Source organism: Nothobranchius furzeri, chromosome 17 (assembly GCF_043380555.1).
Source record: "Nothobranchius furzeri strain GRZ-AD chromosome 17, NfurGRZ-RIMD1, whole genome shotgun sequence".
Lineage (NCBI taxonomy): Eukaryota > Metazoa > Chordata > Actinopteri > Cyprinodontiformes > Nothobranchiidae > Nothobranchius > Nothobranchius furzeri.
In genome coordinates, this window is record NC_091757.1 from 49840363 (window position 1) to 49860378 (window position 20016).

The 20016-nt window shown below is 43.6% G+C and overlaps 1 protein-coding gene across 4 annotated transcripts in view; it reads left to right on the top strand.

Annotated features, from left to right (window-relative positions):
- The window catches only part of grid2 (glutamate receptor, ionotropic, delta 2), an 812001-nt gene that overhangs the window by 599978 nt on the left and 192007 nt on the right, over window positions 1-20016 (top strand). For all 4 annotated transcript variants that reach the window (XM_070546132.1, XM_070546133.1, XM_070546131.1 and 1 more), the window contains one exon: window positions 19409-19510. In XM_070546132.1, the coding sequence (XP_070402233.1) occupies window positions 19409-19510 (102 nt within the window). The remainder of the gene's footprint in view (window positions 1-19408; window positions 19511-20016) is intronic.

Below are 20016 nucleotides of genomic sequence, written 5' to 3' on the forward strand. Positions count from 1 at the left end.
ATCCCACAGATTCTCTACGGGGTTCAGGTCAGGAGACTTGGCAGGCCAATTGAGCACAGTAATACCATGGTCAGTAAACCATTTACCAGTGGTTTTGGCACTGTGAGCAGGTGCCAGGTCGTGCTGAAAAATGAAATGTTCATCTCCATAAAGCTTTTCAGCAGATGGAAGCATGAGCTCAAAAATCTCCTGATAGCTAGCTGCATTGACCCTGCCCTTGATAAAACACAGTGGACCAACACCAGCAGCTGACACGGCACCCCAGACCATCACTGACTGTGGCTGCTTGACACTGGACTTCAGGAATTTTGGCATTTCCCTCTGCCCAGTCTTCCTCCAGACTCTGGCACCTTGATTTCCGAATGACATGCGAAATTTGCTTTCATCCGAAAAAAGTACTTTGGACCACTGAGCAACAGTCCAGTGCTGCTTCTCTGTAGTCCAGGTCAGGCACTTCTGCCGCTATTTCTGGTTCAAAAGTGGCTTGGCCTGGGGAATGCGGCACCTGTAGCCCATTTCCTGCACACTCCTGTACATGGTGGCTCTGGATGTTTCTACTCCAGACTCAGTCCACTGCTTTCGCAGGTCCCCCAAGGTCTGGAATCGGTCCATCTGTCATGACTCCCAGGCTGACACCTTCCCCTGCGTATTTCTTAGGGATGAGCGAGTACACCGCTATCTGTATCTGTTCAACCATCTAAATTATCTGTATCGTATCTGTACTCGGAGTGGGCGTGGCCTAACCCGGAAATTGGTGTAGTTTAACCAATACGTTATTTTAAGTCTGATCAGAAGTTGCTATGTGTATTGTTTATTTGAAAACTATTTACAGAGCAGCCTCAGAGTTGAGATTAAATGTTTTTGATCACAATAGTAAAGGAACTATTACAGAACAAGTTTTTCAATAAAATCAGAACATTGATATTTAAGTGCATGAATAGAGAGAGAGAGAGAGAGAGAGAGAGAGAGAGAGAGAGAGAGAGAGAGAGAGAGAGAGAGAGAGAGAGAGAGAGAGAGAGAGAGAGACGGGGCGCTTCACAAAAACAGAACATGTAAAATAGAAAAAAATAATTTAGAAAATTATTAAAATATATTTAAAATGAGCAAAAAATAAGACAATTGTGATTAAAAAAATGTAAAGAGAGAGAGAGTGAATAGGAAAGAGGGAGTGGATCCTGAGGGATGAGAGAGAGAGGGAAAAAAAAGCCGACCGGAGCGGAGATGGTGACTGATGCAGCACGAGCCGTTTTCAGCTCTGTCTTGTCAAAGGCACCACGTACGTTATGAAAAATGTAACTTTAAATAACTATAAAGTAACTTTAAAAAGAGGTGAACTGAAGAAAACCTAGGGAGTACTGAAGAAACGTGAGCAACAGTGAAGCAAGCACAGAGAGATCCGTTACTGTCTGTGTGTGTGCTTGGATGGACCGGACGCGGACTGAGCTCCCGGTGCAGAGTTTTGTATGTTGAGAGGGGCGGGCGCTCTATTTGACTGGCCAATCACAGAGCGTGAAGACAGTCAGTTACCCAATGAGTATTTTCCTTCAGCACGATTACAGATATTTACGAGTTTTACTCGTTTCATGCTCGGACTCGTCAAAAATACTTTATCCGTACCGGATACTCATCTGAAAAGAGTATCTGGCTCATCCCTAGTATTTCCGCTTCTCCTCAGTTCATTGTTTTCACCTGTGCCCAATGCCCCACGCACCTGCCCCTTGTCTCCTATCAACTAGCTCCTGTGTATATAACCCTGTCTGTGTCTCTGTATTGTCGGCCCATTGATGTTGTCAGTGTTGTTTTGTTCCTCCCCGCCTGGTCTCTGGTCCTCTGCTCATAGAGTGAGCTTTTGGTTTTGTTCTTTGCAGCGTCTTGATAATCGGTTTTGGCTTCCTGCCCTTTTGGATGTTTATTTGGTTTTTCATCCTTAATAAAGGATTGTACTTTTATCTCCACTCTTGCCTCTTGTCGTCCTGAGGTTCAGCATATTGGGTCCAACTCTCCTGATCCCAGCGTGACACCTTCTCCACAATTTTCATCATGGTCCGGTCACCTCTTCTCATTGTGCAGCGTTTTCTGCCACACTTTTTCCTTCCCACAGATTTCCCACTGAGGTACCTTGATACAGCACTCTGGGAACAGCCTATTTGTTCAGAAATGTCTTTCTGTGTCTTACCCTCTTGCTTGAGGGTGTCAATGATGGCCTTCTGGACAGCAGTCAGGTCGGCAGTCTTACCCATGATTGCGGTTATGAGTAATGAACCAGGCTGGGCGTTTTTAAAAGCCTCAGCAATCTTTTGCAGGTGTTTAGAGTTAATTAGTTGATTCAGATGATTAGGTTAATGGCTCATTAAGAGAACCTTTTCATGATATGCTAATTTTTGGAGATAGGAATTTTGGGTTTTCATGAGCTGTATGCCAATATCATCAATATTGGAAACAATGAAAGGCTTGAACTACTTCAGTTGTGTGTAATGAATCTAATATATATGAAAGTCTAATGTTTATCAGTACCTTACAGAAAATAAGGAACTTTATCACAATATGCTAATTTTTGAGAAGGACCTGTATACTAATATTACATTAATATATGTAGGAACGTAAGAAAATATCAATACACTGTAAATCACGATTTTTGTTATTTCAATATTTTATAGAAGTGTAGCAATTTCTATTGAGAATTTGTACGCAAATGTTTACCAAATATATTTTGTGTGGTGCAATTCAAACCCGACCTACAGGTGGTAGCAGTTTTGCGATAACACTTCATTTGTGTTGAAGGCCCACGTTTTTCTATTAATTTGAGTTTAAAAAAATCACAAATACCGTCTGGCTTTTAGTATCGCAAGATATGGTATGTTCTCTCCTGTATTGTGATATATATTATATTGCCAGGTTCTTGCCAATAAACACTCCTAATATAAGAATTATATAAAATATATTATATTATATATTCACACCACACACATTTACTTATTTAAGATGATTACTATCATCCCCCTTCCCAAACAAATGGCTGCTAGAGGGGAAAAAACATTTTTTTTTTGTTAACATAGACCCAGTTTAACTTATCAGACCGATATCTGTTTGTTAACAAAATGACCAAAATTGGCCCATACCGATATGGATACCAATTTATCATGCATCACTAATACACATGCTTTTGAATGCTTCTTGTGTGAAAAATTGTAATTGTTTTTTCTTTTTGTCTGGTACTGACCAAAAGCTAGCACCAAAATGTCATTCAGTGTTTACCAGTTTTACATAAATGTGACGTTTACTAAAGCTGTTTGTTTGCATAGAGACATATTTATTTTTCTTACATAACACATAAAATGAGTGCTTATTTTAGAGGCAGATTACTCAGATCCTACTAAAATCAATTCCTACAAAAACATCTGGTTGTAATCTGCACACCTGTACAGAAACACTGTCACTTTAATTTACATTACGCTGTAGCAGATGGATACATGGAAACATCTCACAGATGTACAATAACTCATCCTGTCATAACTTTTTTGACTTTGTTAAAATAAATCTGACCATTTGGAAAAAAAACAGGTAAAATATGTATTCAAGCAGCCACAATACCATGACTTCTAAAACTGTTCATAAACATAAGATTGTTTTTCTTGTGTTATCAAATCATAGCTACTCCATAAATTCCCTTTTATTTGTAAAAGATGGCCACCAAATCTAGTCTAACCAAATGTTGGTCATCAATCATCAATGTTTCATCATCAAATCTTCAAACAGAAAGCTACATTGATGGTTTGGTATGGCTCATGTTGCATGCAAGATGGTGGCAGATGGCAAAATTAAGAAAAGTCTGTCATGCATGTTCTAATAAACACAAATGATGTGTCATTTTGCTTTCATATCAGCTTTATTATTGATGCAAACTGGTTGTATTATAATGCTCAGTTTGAGGGATCATCCTCATTGCCGATTTTCTGGTTGTTGCATATAAATTACTGCAATGGATTCTCAGTGTCTGCAGCTAGACAATAAACAGGAGAAATGATGATAGAAACAATCCACATTCGTACCTTTATTTGGAATAGACAAATTCTAGTATATAGTGTCTCTCATGCCATGAAACCTTTCAGTTCCCTCTTAGACCTATAGTACACCCAATTACGTACACCCAAATAAATATTTAAAGTGACGGTGCATACTTTTCCTGGCAATAGGGGGCAGTAGATACCTTAATTTTTACAAGCAAGCTATTTTTTTGTGTTGGAGTAAGACCTTACCAATGGATACCCATTTGGGTCAAAAAGCCAGGGGAGTGCAAACTTCAGCAAAATGACAAGAGCATCCGACTCCCTTTTATCACTGGCAACGAGTGAAGAGGTAAATGTGTAAAACAACAATGCTAGTGAACGGTGAAATTTTAAAATCGCTTGTTATTAAATGCATTTTGTCCTCAAGGGCTCCTGTAGAAGGTAACATGGCGACTGATATGGCATTGCCCCGAAACTTAGACCTGCTCCCATGTATTTTAGACATGATTTTTATGGTTATATGTTCCAAAGGCGCCAATATTTTTCTGCAACTGGATTTCATTTAATACATTTTCAACAACATTTTGATGGATATTTACAGAGATTAACAGTAAAAACTACACATTGTCACTTTAATTGGTTAGATAATTTCAGGTACCTCCCTCCGTTGAAGGACCTGAGCAAAATGTCCAGCAACAATGATGCCCATTTTTTGAAAAGTATTGGCGGATTTGTAACAAAAATCCAGTCTAAATTACATATGAGTGGGTCTAAGTCTCTGGGCGACACCATATTAAACGCAATGTTTCCTTCTACGGGAGCTTGTGAGGACAAAACACATTTACTGGTTTGTTAGAAAACGTTTGAGTTTCACAGACGTTGAGGTGTGCAGGTTGGATCACAGCTGACCCGTGTCACCCTGGACACAGTCTCTTTGATTCGCCCCCGTCTGGCAGGAGGCTCCGATCCATTCAGACCAGAACCTCACTACAGAAGCAGTTACTTCCCCTCTGCAGTCAGACTCATGAACGCCAATCGTAGACCTGCCCACTCCAGTTACTTTGTTTCAGTCACATTACCTTGTGTTGTGTTTGCACCTGAAGTAATCCATTCTGACCAGTGCCTACACTGACTTGTATTTAGTAGCTGCTTCTCTAATTATTGCCCTCCTATTTTGTCATTTAATTGTGTTTATTTCCTAATTCGAATTTTTGCTTATTTTTTACTTTTTGTTGCACCAAGTACCGCAGGAAAATGTGATTGTCCCACATATGGGAATAAATCCCTTCTGATTCTGAAACGTTGTTGTTTTACACATTTACCTCTTCACTCTTTGACAGTGGCTTATCGTTTTAGTGGAGGTTGCGCTGCCAGGGATTTTTGACCCTAATGGCCATCTGTTGGGTAATTTTTACTTTCACCATAACCCTGGAACCTGAAATGAACACACATCACAAAAGGGAGACATTTTACACTGAATTACCAAATGGTGGGGAGACCACCTATGACACAAACCCTCTCCAGAGCTAGCTGCCATGCGTCTCCCCATTTCTTCAGAGTTTCCAGTGGCTTTATTCAGCAAAGGATGGAGAAGGCGGGCCTTCTCGGGTTACAGAGGTACAGACCCATCTCCTATGGTTACCATGGTTACCACATTCCAGAGATCTGGCCTCAGGCATTACAAATTTCACAGGAGCCCATCACCCCCCACTCAGACAAAGATTCACAGACCAACCAACATGAACATTCAATAAAAATACCTAACACCATCTATTGATGAAGTCTTACTCAAACACAAAAACGCCACTTGCTTGCAACAATTTAGGTGTGTACTCCCCCTATCGCCGTGGAAAATACACACCGTCACTTTAAAAGAGGGGCAAGAAAGATGAAAGTTAAAGGACCGTTAACTGAACAATTTCAGTTTTTATGTGGTTTAGAACATCTGAGTAATGCATCCATCTAGGGCTGCTCGATTATGGCAAAAATAATAATCACGATTATGGTGACTGAAATTGAGATCACGATTATTTAGGACGATTTTTCAATTTAATTTGATTTTATTTGTTTTTATTCAGTCATAAAACTGCTCAGGGCACAATCAGGACAAAAATAAGAAACAAGATGATCACTAAAAGAACTCCTGATTCCCAGGATAAAAGGACCAATATACTTATAGCTCATAGTCTATGACCCAAGGGCTCTAGACCTTGGTTTAACTCATGTAAGTCTAACCAGTACAGACCCAAATACCAATATCTTGCAAATACTGACAGCAAGAATTATAGAGTGGCATTTATAACAAATAAATGCAAATAAACTGATGTTCACAAAATGTTACATAACATTTATTGAGTCGTGTCAAGGTGCTGTAGCACTGTGTCCTCAGAGAGATTAGTTATCAGCGTGAGGAACTTATTTCTACCTTATTTATAAACTATTTATTTACAGGCCCATCAGTTAATGTAATAATTGTCCCGACCACAGCTGCACCCCCCACCCCCCCATTCCGGTCTCACACAATCGGGCAAGCTGCACGTGTGTTTAGCACGCCGCACGCGCACATTTAGCTGTTTTTAGCTGCTCAGGAGACCGCAGGTGCGGTGTGTGTGTCACTCACTCTGGTTAATCCAACAAGGAGCCGGCTCCGAGAGCTGTCTTTAGCGACCGACACATCACTGCATCATTCCCTTTCCTAATGTTGTGAAGAACGGTCCGGAGCACAGGCGGAGTGTTTAGCTAACCTGCAGGAAATGTCGACGACAGTTATCCAGAAAGTAGCTAAGGGTTACCAGAGATGTTTCTGAGATGTTCGCTAGGTACTTTTAGGATTAAAAAGTCAAGAAGGGGGTCTGAGAAGCTGCTAGAAATAGCGTCAAAGTCGCTAAGTTGGCAACACTGTGAGGAGCGCTTCATTTGCAACTTAGGGCAGCGCAAGCGGGAGGAGCAAATAATCGGCTTGTTATGTTTTTTATAATCGTTCAAAACTCAGATCGTAATCGTGATTAAAATTCGATTAATTGAGCAGCCCTACATCCATCTTTATTTTTCTCACTTATGTTAATCACTGGTAGACATTTGGTTCCTTTCACTGGAGTTTCATTTACAGCGCCACACTGTCTGCATCGTGTGTAGAAGCTCGCACCGTCACAGGTTTCTGCTGTCGTGATTAGTTCATGTGCGCTCGATTATACGCGACTCAAAAGTGGAGCTCTTTTTAACAGCCATGTTATAGAAAGAGGGGTTGAAAAGGATTGTAATGATCTCATATGCTTGTTTCTTGTTTTATACGTTTTCAGCATTATTTTGCAGCAATTAACACATTTTTAAAAGTAAAGTTGCAATAAGGATAAAATAGAGTAGGATAGAACAGAATAGTGGTAGGGTCTCCCATGACAAATTGGTCTTAGGTGAAGGGTGAGACAAAGAACGGTTCGAAGGATCTTTCATGGCGGTGAAAACGAAGAGTCGGAGTACCCGGCCCGGAGGGTTACCGGGGTCCCACCCTGGAGCCAGGCCTGGGGTTGGGGCCCGTGAGCGAGCGCCTGGTGGCCGGGCTTTCGCCCATGGGGCCCGGCCGGGCCCAGCCCGAACCGGATACATGGGCTCGTCCAACTGTGGACCCACCACCCGCAGGAGGAACATGAAGGGTCCGGTGCAATGTGAATCGGGTGGCAGACCAAGGCGGGAGCCTTGGCGGTCCAATCCCCGGACAAGGAAACTAGTTTTTGGGACATGGTACGTCACCTCGCTGGCGGGGAAGGAGCCGGAGCTTGTGGCAGAGGTTGAGCGGTACCGGCTAGATATAGTCGGACTCACCTCGACACATTGCATTGGCTCTGGAACCCGAGACCTGGAGAGGGGTTGGACACTCTACTTTGCTGGAGTTGCTCCGGGTGAGAGGCGGAGGGCTGGGGTTGGCTTTTTGTTAGCCCCGAGACTCTCTGCCTGTGTGTTGGGGTTTACCCCGGGGGACAAGAGGGTAGCTTCCTTGCGCCTTCGGGTCGGGGAACGGGTCCTGACTGTTGTTTGTGCGTATGGGCCAAATATCAGTTCAGAGTACCCACCCTTTTTGGAGTCCCTGGGACGAGTGCTAGATAGTGCTCCATCAGGGGACTCCATTGTCCTGCTGGGGGACTTCAATGCTCACGTGGGCAATGACAGCTTGACCTGGAGGGGTGTGATTGGGAGGAACGGCCCACCTGATCAGAACTCGAGCGGTGTTTTGTTATTGGACTTCTGTGCAAGCCGCAGTTTGGCCATAACGAACACCATGTTCGAACATAAGGATGCCCACCGGTACACTTGGTACCAGGGCAGCCTAGGTCACAGGTCGATGATAGATTTTGTAGTCATATCATCTGACCTGCGACCGTATGTTTTGGACACCCGAGTGAAGAGAGGGGCGGAGCTGTCAACTGATCACCATCTGGTGGTGAGTTGGATCAGATGGCAAGGGAACATGCCGCGTAGACCTGGCAGACCCAAACGCATAGTGAGGGTCTGCTGGGAACGCCTGGCAGAAGAACCTGTCAAGACGGTCTTCAACTCCCACCTCCGGCAGAGCTTTGACCACGTCCCGAGAGCAGTGGGGGACATTGAGTCCGAGTGGGCCTTGTTCCACTCTGCGATTGTCGAGGCGGCTGTTGCTAGCTGTGGTCGTAAGGTGGCCGGTGCCAGTCGTGGTGGCAACCCCCGTACCCGCTGGTGGACACCAGAGGTTCGGGGAGCCGTCAGGCTGAAGAAGGAGGCCTACAGGGCGTGGCTGGTCTGTGGGTCTCCGGAGGCAGCAGACAGGTACCGGATAGCCAAGCGGGGTGCAGCAGTGGCAGTTGCCGAGGCAAAATCTCGGGCGTGGGAGGAGTTTGGTGAGGCCATGGAGAAAGACTATCGATCGGCTCCAAAGAGGTTCTGGCAAACTGTCCGGCGCCTCAGGAGAGGAAGGCAGCAACTCGCTCACACTGTTTACAGTGGGGATGGGGAGCTGCTGACGTCAACTGAGGCTATAGTCGGACGGTGGAAGGAATACTTTGAGGAGCTCCTCAATCCCACCAATGCGCATTCCGAGGAGGAACCAGAGCTGGGAGGCCTGGGGATGGACTGTCCGATCTCGGGGGCAGAAGTTGCTGAGGTAGTCAAACAACTACACAGCGGCGGAGCCCCGGGGGCGGATGAGGTTCGTCCTGGGTATCTCAAGGCTATGGATGTTGTAGGGCTGTCATGGTTGACACGTCTCTACAACATTGCGTGGTCATCGGGGGCAGTTCCTAGGGAGTGGCAGACCGGGGTGGTGGTCCCCATCTTTAAGAAGGGTGACCTGAGGGTGTGTTCCAACTATAGGGGGATCACACTCCTCAGCCTCCCTGGAAAGGTCTACTCCAAGGTACTGGAGAGGAGGGTCCGATCGATAGTTGAATCTCAGATAGAGGAGGAGCAATGTGGTTTTCGTCCTGGCCGTGGAACTGTGGACCAGCTCTATACCCTTGCAAGGGTGATGGAGGGGGCATGGGAGTTTGCCCAACCAATCCACATGTGCTTTGTGGATTTGGAGAAGGCTTATGACCGTGTCCCCAGGGGCACCCTGTGGGGGACGCTCCAGGAGTATGGGGTGGGTGGCTTTCTGTTAAGGGCCATTCAGTCCCTTTACCAGAGGAGCGTGAGTTTGGTCCGCATAGCCGGTAGTAAGTCGGACCTGTTCCCAGTGAGGGTTGGACTCCGCCAGGGCTGCCCTTTGTCACCGGTTCTGTTCATCACATTTATGGACAGAATTTCTAGACGCAGCCGTGGTGTGGAGTGTGTCGAGTTTGGTGGCAGGAGAATCTCGTCTCTGCTTTTTGCGGATGATGTGGTCCTCCTAGCTTCATCCAGCTCTGACCTTCAGCTCTTGCTGGGTAGGTTCGCGGCCGAATGTGAAGCGGCTGGGATGGGGATCAGCACCTCCAAATCTGAGACCATGGTTCTCGACCGGAAAAGGGTGGCTTGCCACCTCCGGGTCGGGGGAGAGGTCCTACCTCAAGTGGAGGAGTTTAAGTATCTCGGGGTCTTGTTCACGAGTGAGGGTAGGAGGGATCGGGAGATCGACAGGCGGATTGGTTCGGCGTCTGCAGTGATGCGGACACTGAGCCGATCTGTCGTGGGGAAGAGGGAGCTGAGCCAGAAAGCCAGGCTCTCGATTTACCGGTCGATCTACGTCCCAATCCTCACCTATGGTCATGAGCTTTGGGTAATGACCGAAAGAACGAGATCGCGGATACAAGCGGCCGAAATGAGTTTCCTCCGTAGGGTGGCCGGGCTCAGCCTTAGAGATAGGGTGAGGAGCTCGGACATTCGGGAGGGACTCGGAGTAGAACCGCTGCTCCTCCGGATCGAAAGGAGCCAGTTGAGGTGGTTTGGGCATCTGGTCAGGATGCCTCCTGGACGCCTCCCTGGGGAGGTGTTTCGGGCATGTCCTGCCGGCAGAAGGCCCCCGGGTCGACCCAGGACACGTTGGAGAAGTTACATCTCCAATCTGGTCCGGGAACGCCTTGGGGTCCTGCCGGAGGAGCTGGTGGACAAGGCCGGGGAGAGGACGGCCTGGAGCTCCCTAGTTGGGATGCTGCCCCCGCGACCCGGACCCGGATAAGCGGAGGAAGACGAGAGACGAGAGAGAATAGTACAGAATAGAATAGCTGCAGCTGCTGGGAACAGGGTTTCATGCTGGGGTGGATTAGCATACAGACTGAGGTTGAGATTTGGCAGCTGTTTGTGCAGAGCTCTGATACCGCTGCAGTCTGGACTCCTCGCTGCTCCAAAGTGTTCTCTCTGCTGGCGGACAGAAAAAGACACCAGAGTAAAAAGCCCAAGGTTTTGGCTTCCATTTTGAACATATTTCTACCTGACCAACAGAGAGCCCAAGGGACCAAGAGGATAACCGTTTAAAGACAATAAGCAGGAGAGTAGAAACGCTCTTTAGCTTGTATGAGTTACTGTCTGGCTCCTGTTGCCTTAGCAATCATGTTACAGTGCTACAGAGGGGCTGGATGGGTGTTGCAACAAACAGCTCATCGATTAAAATAACAGATTAAGTTCTCTGGTTCAACTCTTGCATGTTGTAGTGGGTGTTCTCCACATGAGTCCAGGTGTGAAAGCAATAACTGTTGTTGTTGACCCTGTGATGGACGGGTGACCATCAGGGCAAAGAGAAACTGTGAGTTAGTGCTGGCAGCTATGAGTCGTGCTGCTGCTCATTATAAATTACATCCATGTCGCTCCTTTCAGTGGTGGAGTTCATGAAGTAGGGAGGGAGGGAAGCGTTGAGTCTAGCGAATGCAACGTTTGCCCTGGTCCAGTTTCAGGTGGAGCTGCAGCAAAGTGAAGCAGACTGTGTTGCAGAATTCTGCAATTAAAAAAAAGCATTTTCTTTCACATCCTGTGCACACTGATTTTGTTTCAGGTTTGATTTGTTGCATTTTATCCACTTTTCTGACTTCCATTGCTCAAATGTCATCTGCTATCGATTGGTTTTAGAATATACTGTGATCCATTTGTGAAACCATCCGACTAAAGGCTGCAGTGTGGGATGTTGATGTGCTTGATAGGGAAAGATACATGAAATCTCAAAAAAGCATGTGGCTCCAGATTGCTTCCATAAAATGACCTGTGTGTGTGTGTGTGTGTGTGTGTGTGTGTGTGTGTGTGTGTGTGTGTGTGTGTGTGTGTGTGTGTGTGTGTGTGTGTGTGTGTGTGTCCAGGACAGGTGGCTAAGCTCTCTTGAGAAAAGGGGTTTTGTTGTAACAGTAAATGACTCTTTTGTCCCCACACAGCACCGGTCGATGCTCCAATTACTTTTAAATATGTGTAGTTACACATCTTTTGATGTGCCCGAGGTCCCTGTGTGTGTGTTCCTGTGTGTGTGTTCCTGTGTGTGTGTTCCTGTGTGTGTGTTCCTGTGTGTGAAAGAGTTTAGTAGGAATGGAGGAGTGAAAGTAAAATAAATAAATAAATCACATACTGTCTTCTGAGTGATTATAGCCAATTATTGTCTAAAAATTCCATGCGTGTGTTTGGCCTTTTCTATCTGCACCTTTTCCTTGCGTCGATGCAAGCTTGTGACACAGGCAATAGGGTGTGTGTGTGTGTGAATGGCTGATTGTGTTGTAAAGCACTTTGGGGGTTCTAGGACCCTAGAAGGTTCCATATTAAATACACTCCATTTACCATTTAATATCTCTTGTATTTGCACCATATCTTTTGCTTTTTTTATATGTGACACTTATTGCCAATATTTCTGTATCTTACACTGGGGGAAACATTAGCTACGAATGCCAAAATGGGGGGGGAAAAATAAATAATTAAAGTTGCTTTGCACAGATTATGACTCACTTAGATGAGTGTTTTTGTTTCCCTTTGTTCTCCCAAAGCTAATAACTATGTCTTTAATTTTTAGCTATTTGCATGAGCTGGGTGAAATTTACCTGTATCATTTTATTTAAGTGGTCCTATGAGGTAAAACAAACATTTTAGTTTAAAATGAAGGGAAACTTTGCTACTTTTTCACATTTTTAAATACTTTTCTTCAGCCAGTTTGTGCTAAAATGACCCTTTACAGGGTCAATGAAATGCCACCCAGCCCCTGTCGCGCCCTGTGGCCAGAACATTCCACTTAAAACTTCAGAGTGGCGGGCTGCTCTGTTGGGACGACTTGAGCTGACATACTTGGTGCTGCAGTCTACTTCCAGCATATTTCCTGCATGTTTTAGATCATGAACACAGCTGATGTGTTTAATTTGGTGATGAATAACTCCTGTAGACACTAATGAAGGCTTTCAGCTGTTAGATTAAGGTGTTAAAAAGAGGAACGCACAGCGAGGAGACAAATTTTGCTTTCAGTTCTACAAACAGACAATAAGGGACACTAACAGCAAGCTAAAACTACCAAGTTGCAAGTAAATAATATAAAAGACAGGACGTTCTAATTTCTACTGTGTGCTCCATCAGTTCAGTGAAAACTTTCCACAACCCTGAAACCTGTAGCCGAGGTAAACAGAACAGAACTTTTTGGAAACATGCTCCCATCTTTCCCCTTGCTAGTTATCATGTGAACTGCGGAAATCGCGCATCGTGATGCAATTCTCCCATGATTGTTGTGACCTTTCAGGACCAGCTGTGTGGAATGTTTTCACTGTCGTCTCGTGTCTGAAACGCTCCCGTTTGGAAGGGAGCTTCTTACGCATTGAGTGGAAAGACTGGGATAGAGAGGGAATGTTTCACTAGAAGTGCAACATGAGCCCTTCATCTGGAGCTATGAAGATAAGCAGAAGCAGTGGACCTCTTTACTCTCCATGCTGATGATTGACCCTATAAGTCCACCATCACCCAGAGCAGCCTTGGTGCTTTCTTGCAATGAAAGAAACAAAATCTTTGAGGTGTTTGTGAACCCTTTTATATATTTTATATATATATATATATATATATATATATATATATATATATATATATATATATATATATATATATATATATACTGCACTGGTTCTTTCATTTTACTTGTATTACTTTCCTCTGTCTGTATTCATTTCCTTTTTGTCATCCAAGTGGAAGACAAAGAGGAAATGAAAACAGTCTCATTCCCTGTTATGAGTACTGTTTGTGCAAATGCATCTAAATGAAACAGAAGCAGATCAGATACATATCCTCTAAGGCATTGACAAATGTATTGCCTCTGTCTTTTTAAACTGGTGCTGTGCTACAAATTGAATTACCCCAAAATTGACATTAAGAATGACTTCTTTGCATGATTAAGCAAGTTGGTAAATGTCCTGTATTTGTATAGCGCCTTCTTACCCCTACTGCACTCTGGAAGCATCAGCGGCACGGAACAGCAGCGGAAAGGTTTAAGCCTGGGGCACACGGGAGACAGATGCGCTGCCATTTTAAGTTGAAGCATTGCCGTTTCCTTAAAGCGCCGGTCCACTAGTGATGGAATTTATGGCTCTTTCATGGGAGCTGTTCATTAGTCGGTCGTTCAACTCAAAGAGCCGTTCAAAAGACTGGCTCCTTTGAACGAAGTGAAGCCAAGAGAGCCGGGGGGATAGGTCATCAAGAGCAACGTCTTCCTGCGGTGTCCATGAGGGGGCACGGGGTTGGTTAGCGTTCCTCCGACTTTCGGGGAGGATTGTTAAGATGAACAGCTCTCTGCAGGGACTCGGCTCGCGTCATTCACTTTGAAAACCCGTTCAAAAGATTTGATTCGTTCGTGAACGTCACATCACTACGGTCCATGCTGAGGCACTGAAGATAAGTGCCAGTGCTATTTCAAGTACCAATGCTGTTTACAACATTGTGGAGTACTTTACAATAGACATTACAATGCGGAACGGCTTTACGGTACAAACCCAACTGCAGTATTAACTTTAAAGTACTATTGATCCTAAAATATTTTAATAAATAGTCTATGTACCCATTTTTTATAAATTAGTCTCTAAAAACACGACTGCATGTATGATCATGTAAAAACAAAAGAGTCACTTTTCGCTTCCTGTTCTCAAATCCCGCGTGATGTTGTGACTATCGCGTGACTTTCCAAGAAAGCATTCAGCGGCGCATCTTGTGTGACCATGTGACTTCCCAAAAACGCGATGCTTCCGCAGCGGGGCGCATCTGTCTCCGGTGTGCCCCAGGCTTTACTCGCAACAATTTCTGCACTCCAGTGTACACCGGGAGTCTCAGCCGCAAGGCGGCTTCTCCACTGTACTCCTCACTCGACTCGCGAGGTCACAAAATCTCTTGAGTTCATGACATCCGCCAATAAACCAAAAAGAAGGAAATCCCGTTTATCGCTGTTTGATGTCATATACGATGATGTTCCTCTCCACTGCCAAGAATAAAGCAATGAAAAATGCCATTAGTCATGAAAACGCCATTAGGTCACTTGTATTGAAATCACATTGCTGCAATAGACTTTTATTTTGACAATTACTGGGAGGTTTACACTGAAATGGTGTGTTATTTCCTGTCTAGCCCTATGTTAACTGCGGAATTTGTCACGTCCCAGAAGCAGTACGACGCAAATATAGAACCCAACCCTACTTTAGTGGCATGCCACTTTTGGGATGCACCTGAAAATTGCCGTGTCACGACGATAGACCATAATGGATTTTATGTGAAGCAGTGAAGTTCCGATGCCGTTCCGCGCCACTGAAGCTTCCAGTGTGCAGTAAGCTTCAGAGCTCTACAACCCCCCAAGGCGCTTCACAACACAATCAGTCATCCACCCATTCACACACACATTCACACACGGGTGGAGATGAGCTACAATGTAACCCCAGCTGCCCTGGGGCGCACTGACAGATTAGCAAGTTAAAATAAGCTATTTAAAATAATATATTTAAACAGTTATTTTATTAATTTACTCTACTTCATAGATGGGCTAGAGAAATGCTGATTGTAGTCACCTTAGCATGCAAGAATTTGCTACCCATACCCACATTTTCAACCGTTTTGGGATTTAGCAGCTTGACAAAATTTAAAATAAATGTTTTCACACTGTTTAAGAGAAACCAGCACAGTATGTGTTGGTTTCTATTAAACAGTGAAAGTCTCTTAATAATCATGCCTGAAGGCACGAATATTAAGAGACTTTCTTACGGTAAAATCACCATCTGACTTTTGTCCAGGCACTAGCGCAAAAACACTCTCATAACAAAAAGGTTGTTTTTATGATTTAATTGTACAATCTGAATGATTTTGTACACACTAGTAATAAAGTGTTCTGTGTCAAGTGTTTTTGCCAAAGTTCACGCATGTCTATTATTGTTCCTCAAGGGCCTTTGCCTACAATAAACCACAATGGCTCAGGATGCTTTCTAACCGCTTTAAAATTGCATTTGTCGTGGTCTATTCGTCTACCTTTCTTTTCACTTTTCATAAAAAACACTTCCCCTGATACAATTTAAAATCTATACTCTCATGATTACTTTCATGTCTGTGTGTGTGTGTGTGTGTGTGTGTGTGTGTGTGTGTGTGTGTGTGTGTGTGTGTGTGTGTGTGTGTGTGTGTGTTGGAGGTGTGCGAGACTTCCTTCTCCTATTGGCTTTCTTGGAAGCATTAGGCTCCACTGCACTAGGGGTTGTACGAAATAGTCGACTAGTCGACTTCACGGCTCTGTAGTGACTTTTTATGCCTGTCATCAACTAGTCGCTGTCACGTGATAATGACTGACAAGATGCAGTCCTGGGAAAAGACAGCAGGTGATGAGCCCCTGCGCGTCTGGATCGAGGCGGAGGCGACGCGCTGTGCGGTACTGACACCGGCGGTAAAACGGACATTTAACCAAACTGTGACGTTTTCCCTCTTGCAATTTAGCCTTCCCCTCACCCCCATCCTAATCTTAACCAGTTTGCGCATGCAAAGCTCTGATCGTTGACGTGCGCTCCAGACATTGCGTCCTGAGCACCGCCAAATCAGGTGTCACCACCTCAAAAACAAATTAAACACGAGATTGTTCATGTCGGCTCATTTCCTTTCATGTTTTCTGTCTGTTATTTGTGCCTGATGCGTTTCGCTGCTGCGGAGCGAGGCACATCACCTGTTGTCCTCCGGTGACGCACCCCCAAGATTCCACTATCTCCACTCCGCTCCGCTCCGGCATGAACTCCGCAGCAAAAACGGTCCCATTGTAGTCGGCCGGCGAGCAGCGGCACTCCGCTCTTTTTGCGGTCGGTAGATCTTTTAGAACTGCAGTTCAAAGGTAACTCATGAGGTGAATATATATGAACCCAGGTAGCAGTTTTTCTTTAGGATTGAGAGGAGATGCAGGAAGATAATAAACAGGCAGGACAGAAAAATAGTCAAATAAAAACAAGTTAGTTTTTGTACCTGCTGGTTGCAACAAACAGACACCACTGAAGGTAATCAGAAGTGAGGAACAGAAAATGAAATAATTATTTTAATGTTTAGAGCAGCAGGAACTCCGAGAGGCTGCAGGCGCATCAGTGAGTTTGCGGCTGCTGCGCAGGGGGAGGGGGGAGAGGGCTGAAGTAGAAACTACCGTTGTTAAAAGAGATGTGTTAACTTAGAAAATGTGGGCGCAATTTTAATTGTCAAAAACTCCAGCGAACCTACCGACCGACCCCCCGTATGACGTCATCAACGACTAGTCGAAGTCGACTCGACTTTCATTACTTGACTGTCGACTTTAAAAAAAAATAAAGTCGTGCAGGCCCTACACTGCACATGTTTTATTGATTACACAGTCACATTTCTATGAACACGTACAGCTGCTGCCGTGTTGTAAATCCACTTTTTACAATACTTGTACTCATCTCCGCTCACCACATATCAGCACCTTATTTGTTTGTTGAGAGCCTCCTCTTTCTCATGGGCCCCTCCCCTTTTGTGTGTCCAGGTTTTTGTCTTTTCATGTATCTGGTGTGTTTTTTTATTGTTATTTATTTATTTTTTTTATTATTACACTTCACACACTTTCTCCCTCTGGAGAATAGATGCTGTTTGGTGGATTTACACACACCAGAGTGAGACATGTAGTAATAATTGGACGTTCACACAAGCAGCATGTTTGTAAAGAAGAATAAGACATGCACACACCTTCTTTGACACAATATATTCACATGCTGTAATGACTGTGTGATTGTAGCAAGAATGATACACTCTGTTTTTTGTTATAATTTCAAGTCGATTCACCTTCAGAGAGAAAAAATAATCTTAAATTGAGTCATGAGATAGAACTAACAACCTAAGCTGACAGGCAAGCTCCACATCTCCCCCTTCAGGCAGAAACCAGAATAGCAGACAGCAGGAATGATCCTTCTTCATGTGAATGATTCAGACATATGTGCAGATGGCAAATCAGAGTGTGATTAAATTATAATGTTTGAAATTACAGTAAGATTTTAAAGTTGATTTAAATTGATGCTGTATTTCACAATAGTAGTGCAGACCCTCACAGGTGGTTTCAACTAATTCTGTTCACACATGCACACTTATGCAGGTAAGGTTTGTCTGTAAACTGTGTGGGTTTAAAAGCCTTCTCTGCACACACACACACACACACACACACACACACACACACACACACACACACACACACACATATATATATATATATATATATATATATATATATATATATATATATATATATATATATATATATATATATATATATATATATATATATATACATATATTAGTGTTTTATATAATCAGCTTTAAAGGGGTCATGTCATAGAAAATCCCCTTTTTGGAGCTGTTTATGGTAATATTATTGTTTCCCCAAACTTGTTTTTGGCTGCATTCATGCATTTTCCTGTTTCAACTACAACATTTTAATTTTATTTTGAAATTCCTGAAACTAGGAATGGAACCCCATTGGTTATGGTTAGGGTATGTGTTCGGCATAGTGGAGTCACTAAAACGAATGAAGTCAATGATGACAAAGTCAATAGAGGTCTAAACAAACATATAAATACAAGTGTGTGTGTGTGTGTGTGTGTGTGTGTGTGTGTGTGTGTGTGTGTGTGTGTGTGTGTGTGTGTGTGTGTGAGATTTAAGCAGATATGTATGAGGTGCAGTGTTTTGTACTAAACAATGTGTTCTGTTTTTTTGTTTTTTGGAAAGACGGACCGCTAAATCACTTCGACTGGCACTCTGTCTAGGGAAGTCAGTCTACTTTGAACTTTAATGCTGAAAATTATATTTTTATTGAGAATGTAAGACAGTTCAGGGATTATATAATGACTTCCACTGGGAAAGACTGGATGTGTATGATGCAGTTTGACGTGGAAGTCTGCCTCCAACTTTTGAGCACATTTTAACATTTTGTTTTTAAACAAATCGTCTTCATTTAAGTTTAATTAATTTTGGTTACAATGTGTAAAATACAATAAATTACTTAGTATTTACCTCAACTCTTGATTAGTTTAGAACTATTGTTGATCATGAAGCTACCTCCATCTCTCAAAAGCACCTCCGACATAAATTCTACTCAACTGTCGTCAACGTCTCACTGCGAGTTTTACAGAAGGATCTTCAAACTGTTAAAACTTACTTTGAGGAGTAGAAGTCAGTCGAGGAATCAGTAACTATTGTACCTGTTTTTGTTGCTTCATTGCAAACTTCTGGCTTCTTCCCACATCACCCATAGAGCACGGGACTGGCACGCCGTCTCATTTTCAGGAATTTACTGATGATTCTGATGCGACTCATGTCTACACCGTTAGTTTATTTGTTTTGCACAGATCAATGATTCCCGTCACCATGACGTTCTGAGTTATAATCTTTTGCATATTTAGAAAATGTTTTTGTCATCATGACCTTTTATTTATTGCACTGTAAATCCAACCTGGCGTATAAAGATTTCCCTATATCTAACGGATGTCTCTCTTTGTGTGTGTCCGTTACAGCTGGCCACATGGGACCCAGTTCACGGATTGAATGGCACTTTGACAGACAGGAAATTGGAAAATAACATGAGGGGAGTTGTTTTACGAGTCGTCACTGTTCTGGTGAGTGAGTGACCAGTGTGCACGCTTGCTGCTTATTTTGTTGACCTTCATGCACACACACAATGAAAGATCTGTTTTACCTGCTTGGAAACCTTTTGCTCGCCATGCGGAATCAAAATGGACTGTTTTGACTCATGCTGTCATGTCAGAGATTGGCATTTTGCTTTGTGGAACATCTCTTCTAAGTTTCAGCTTTCTTCCTGAGAGTGATGTCTGTGGGGATGTGGAAAGGAACAAAAACCAAGGAAAATGTCCATTTCTAAAAAAATGAAAAAACACTTAAATAAAAAGGTGAATTAGCAAAGAAAAATAAAACCTACACTCTTAAAACAGATGTGTCAAAAACAACACATGATGAGTTAAATTTTAACACGTGCCAAATCACCTCAGGGACAACACATGTTATGTCATTAATGGCACAACTAATGTGTTTGCCCATGTAACACAACTATTGTGTCACTCAAGTCAACACAAATATCAAATTGCTAACACTAGCATACAAAGTC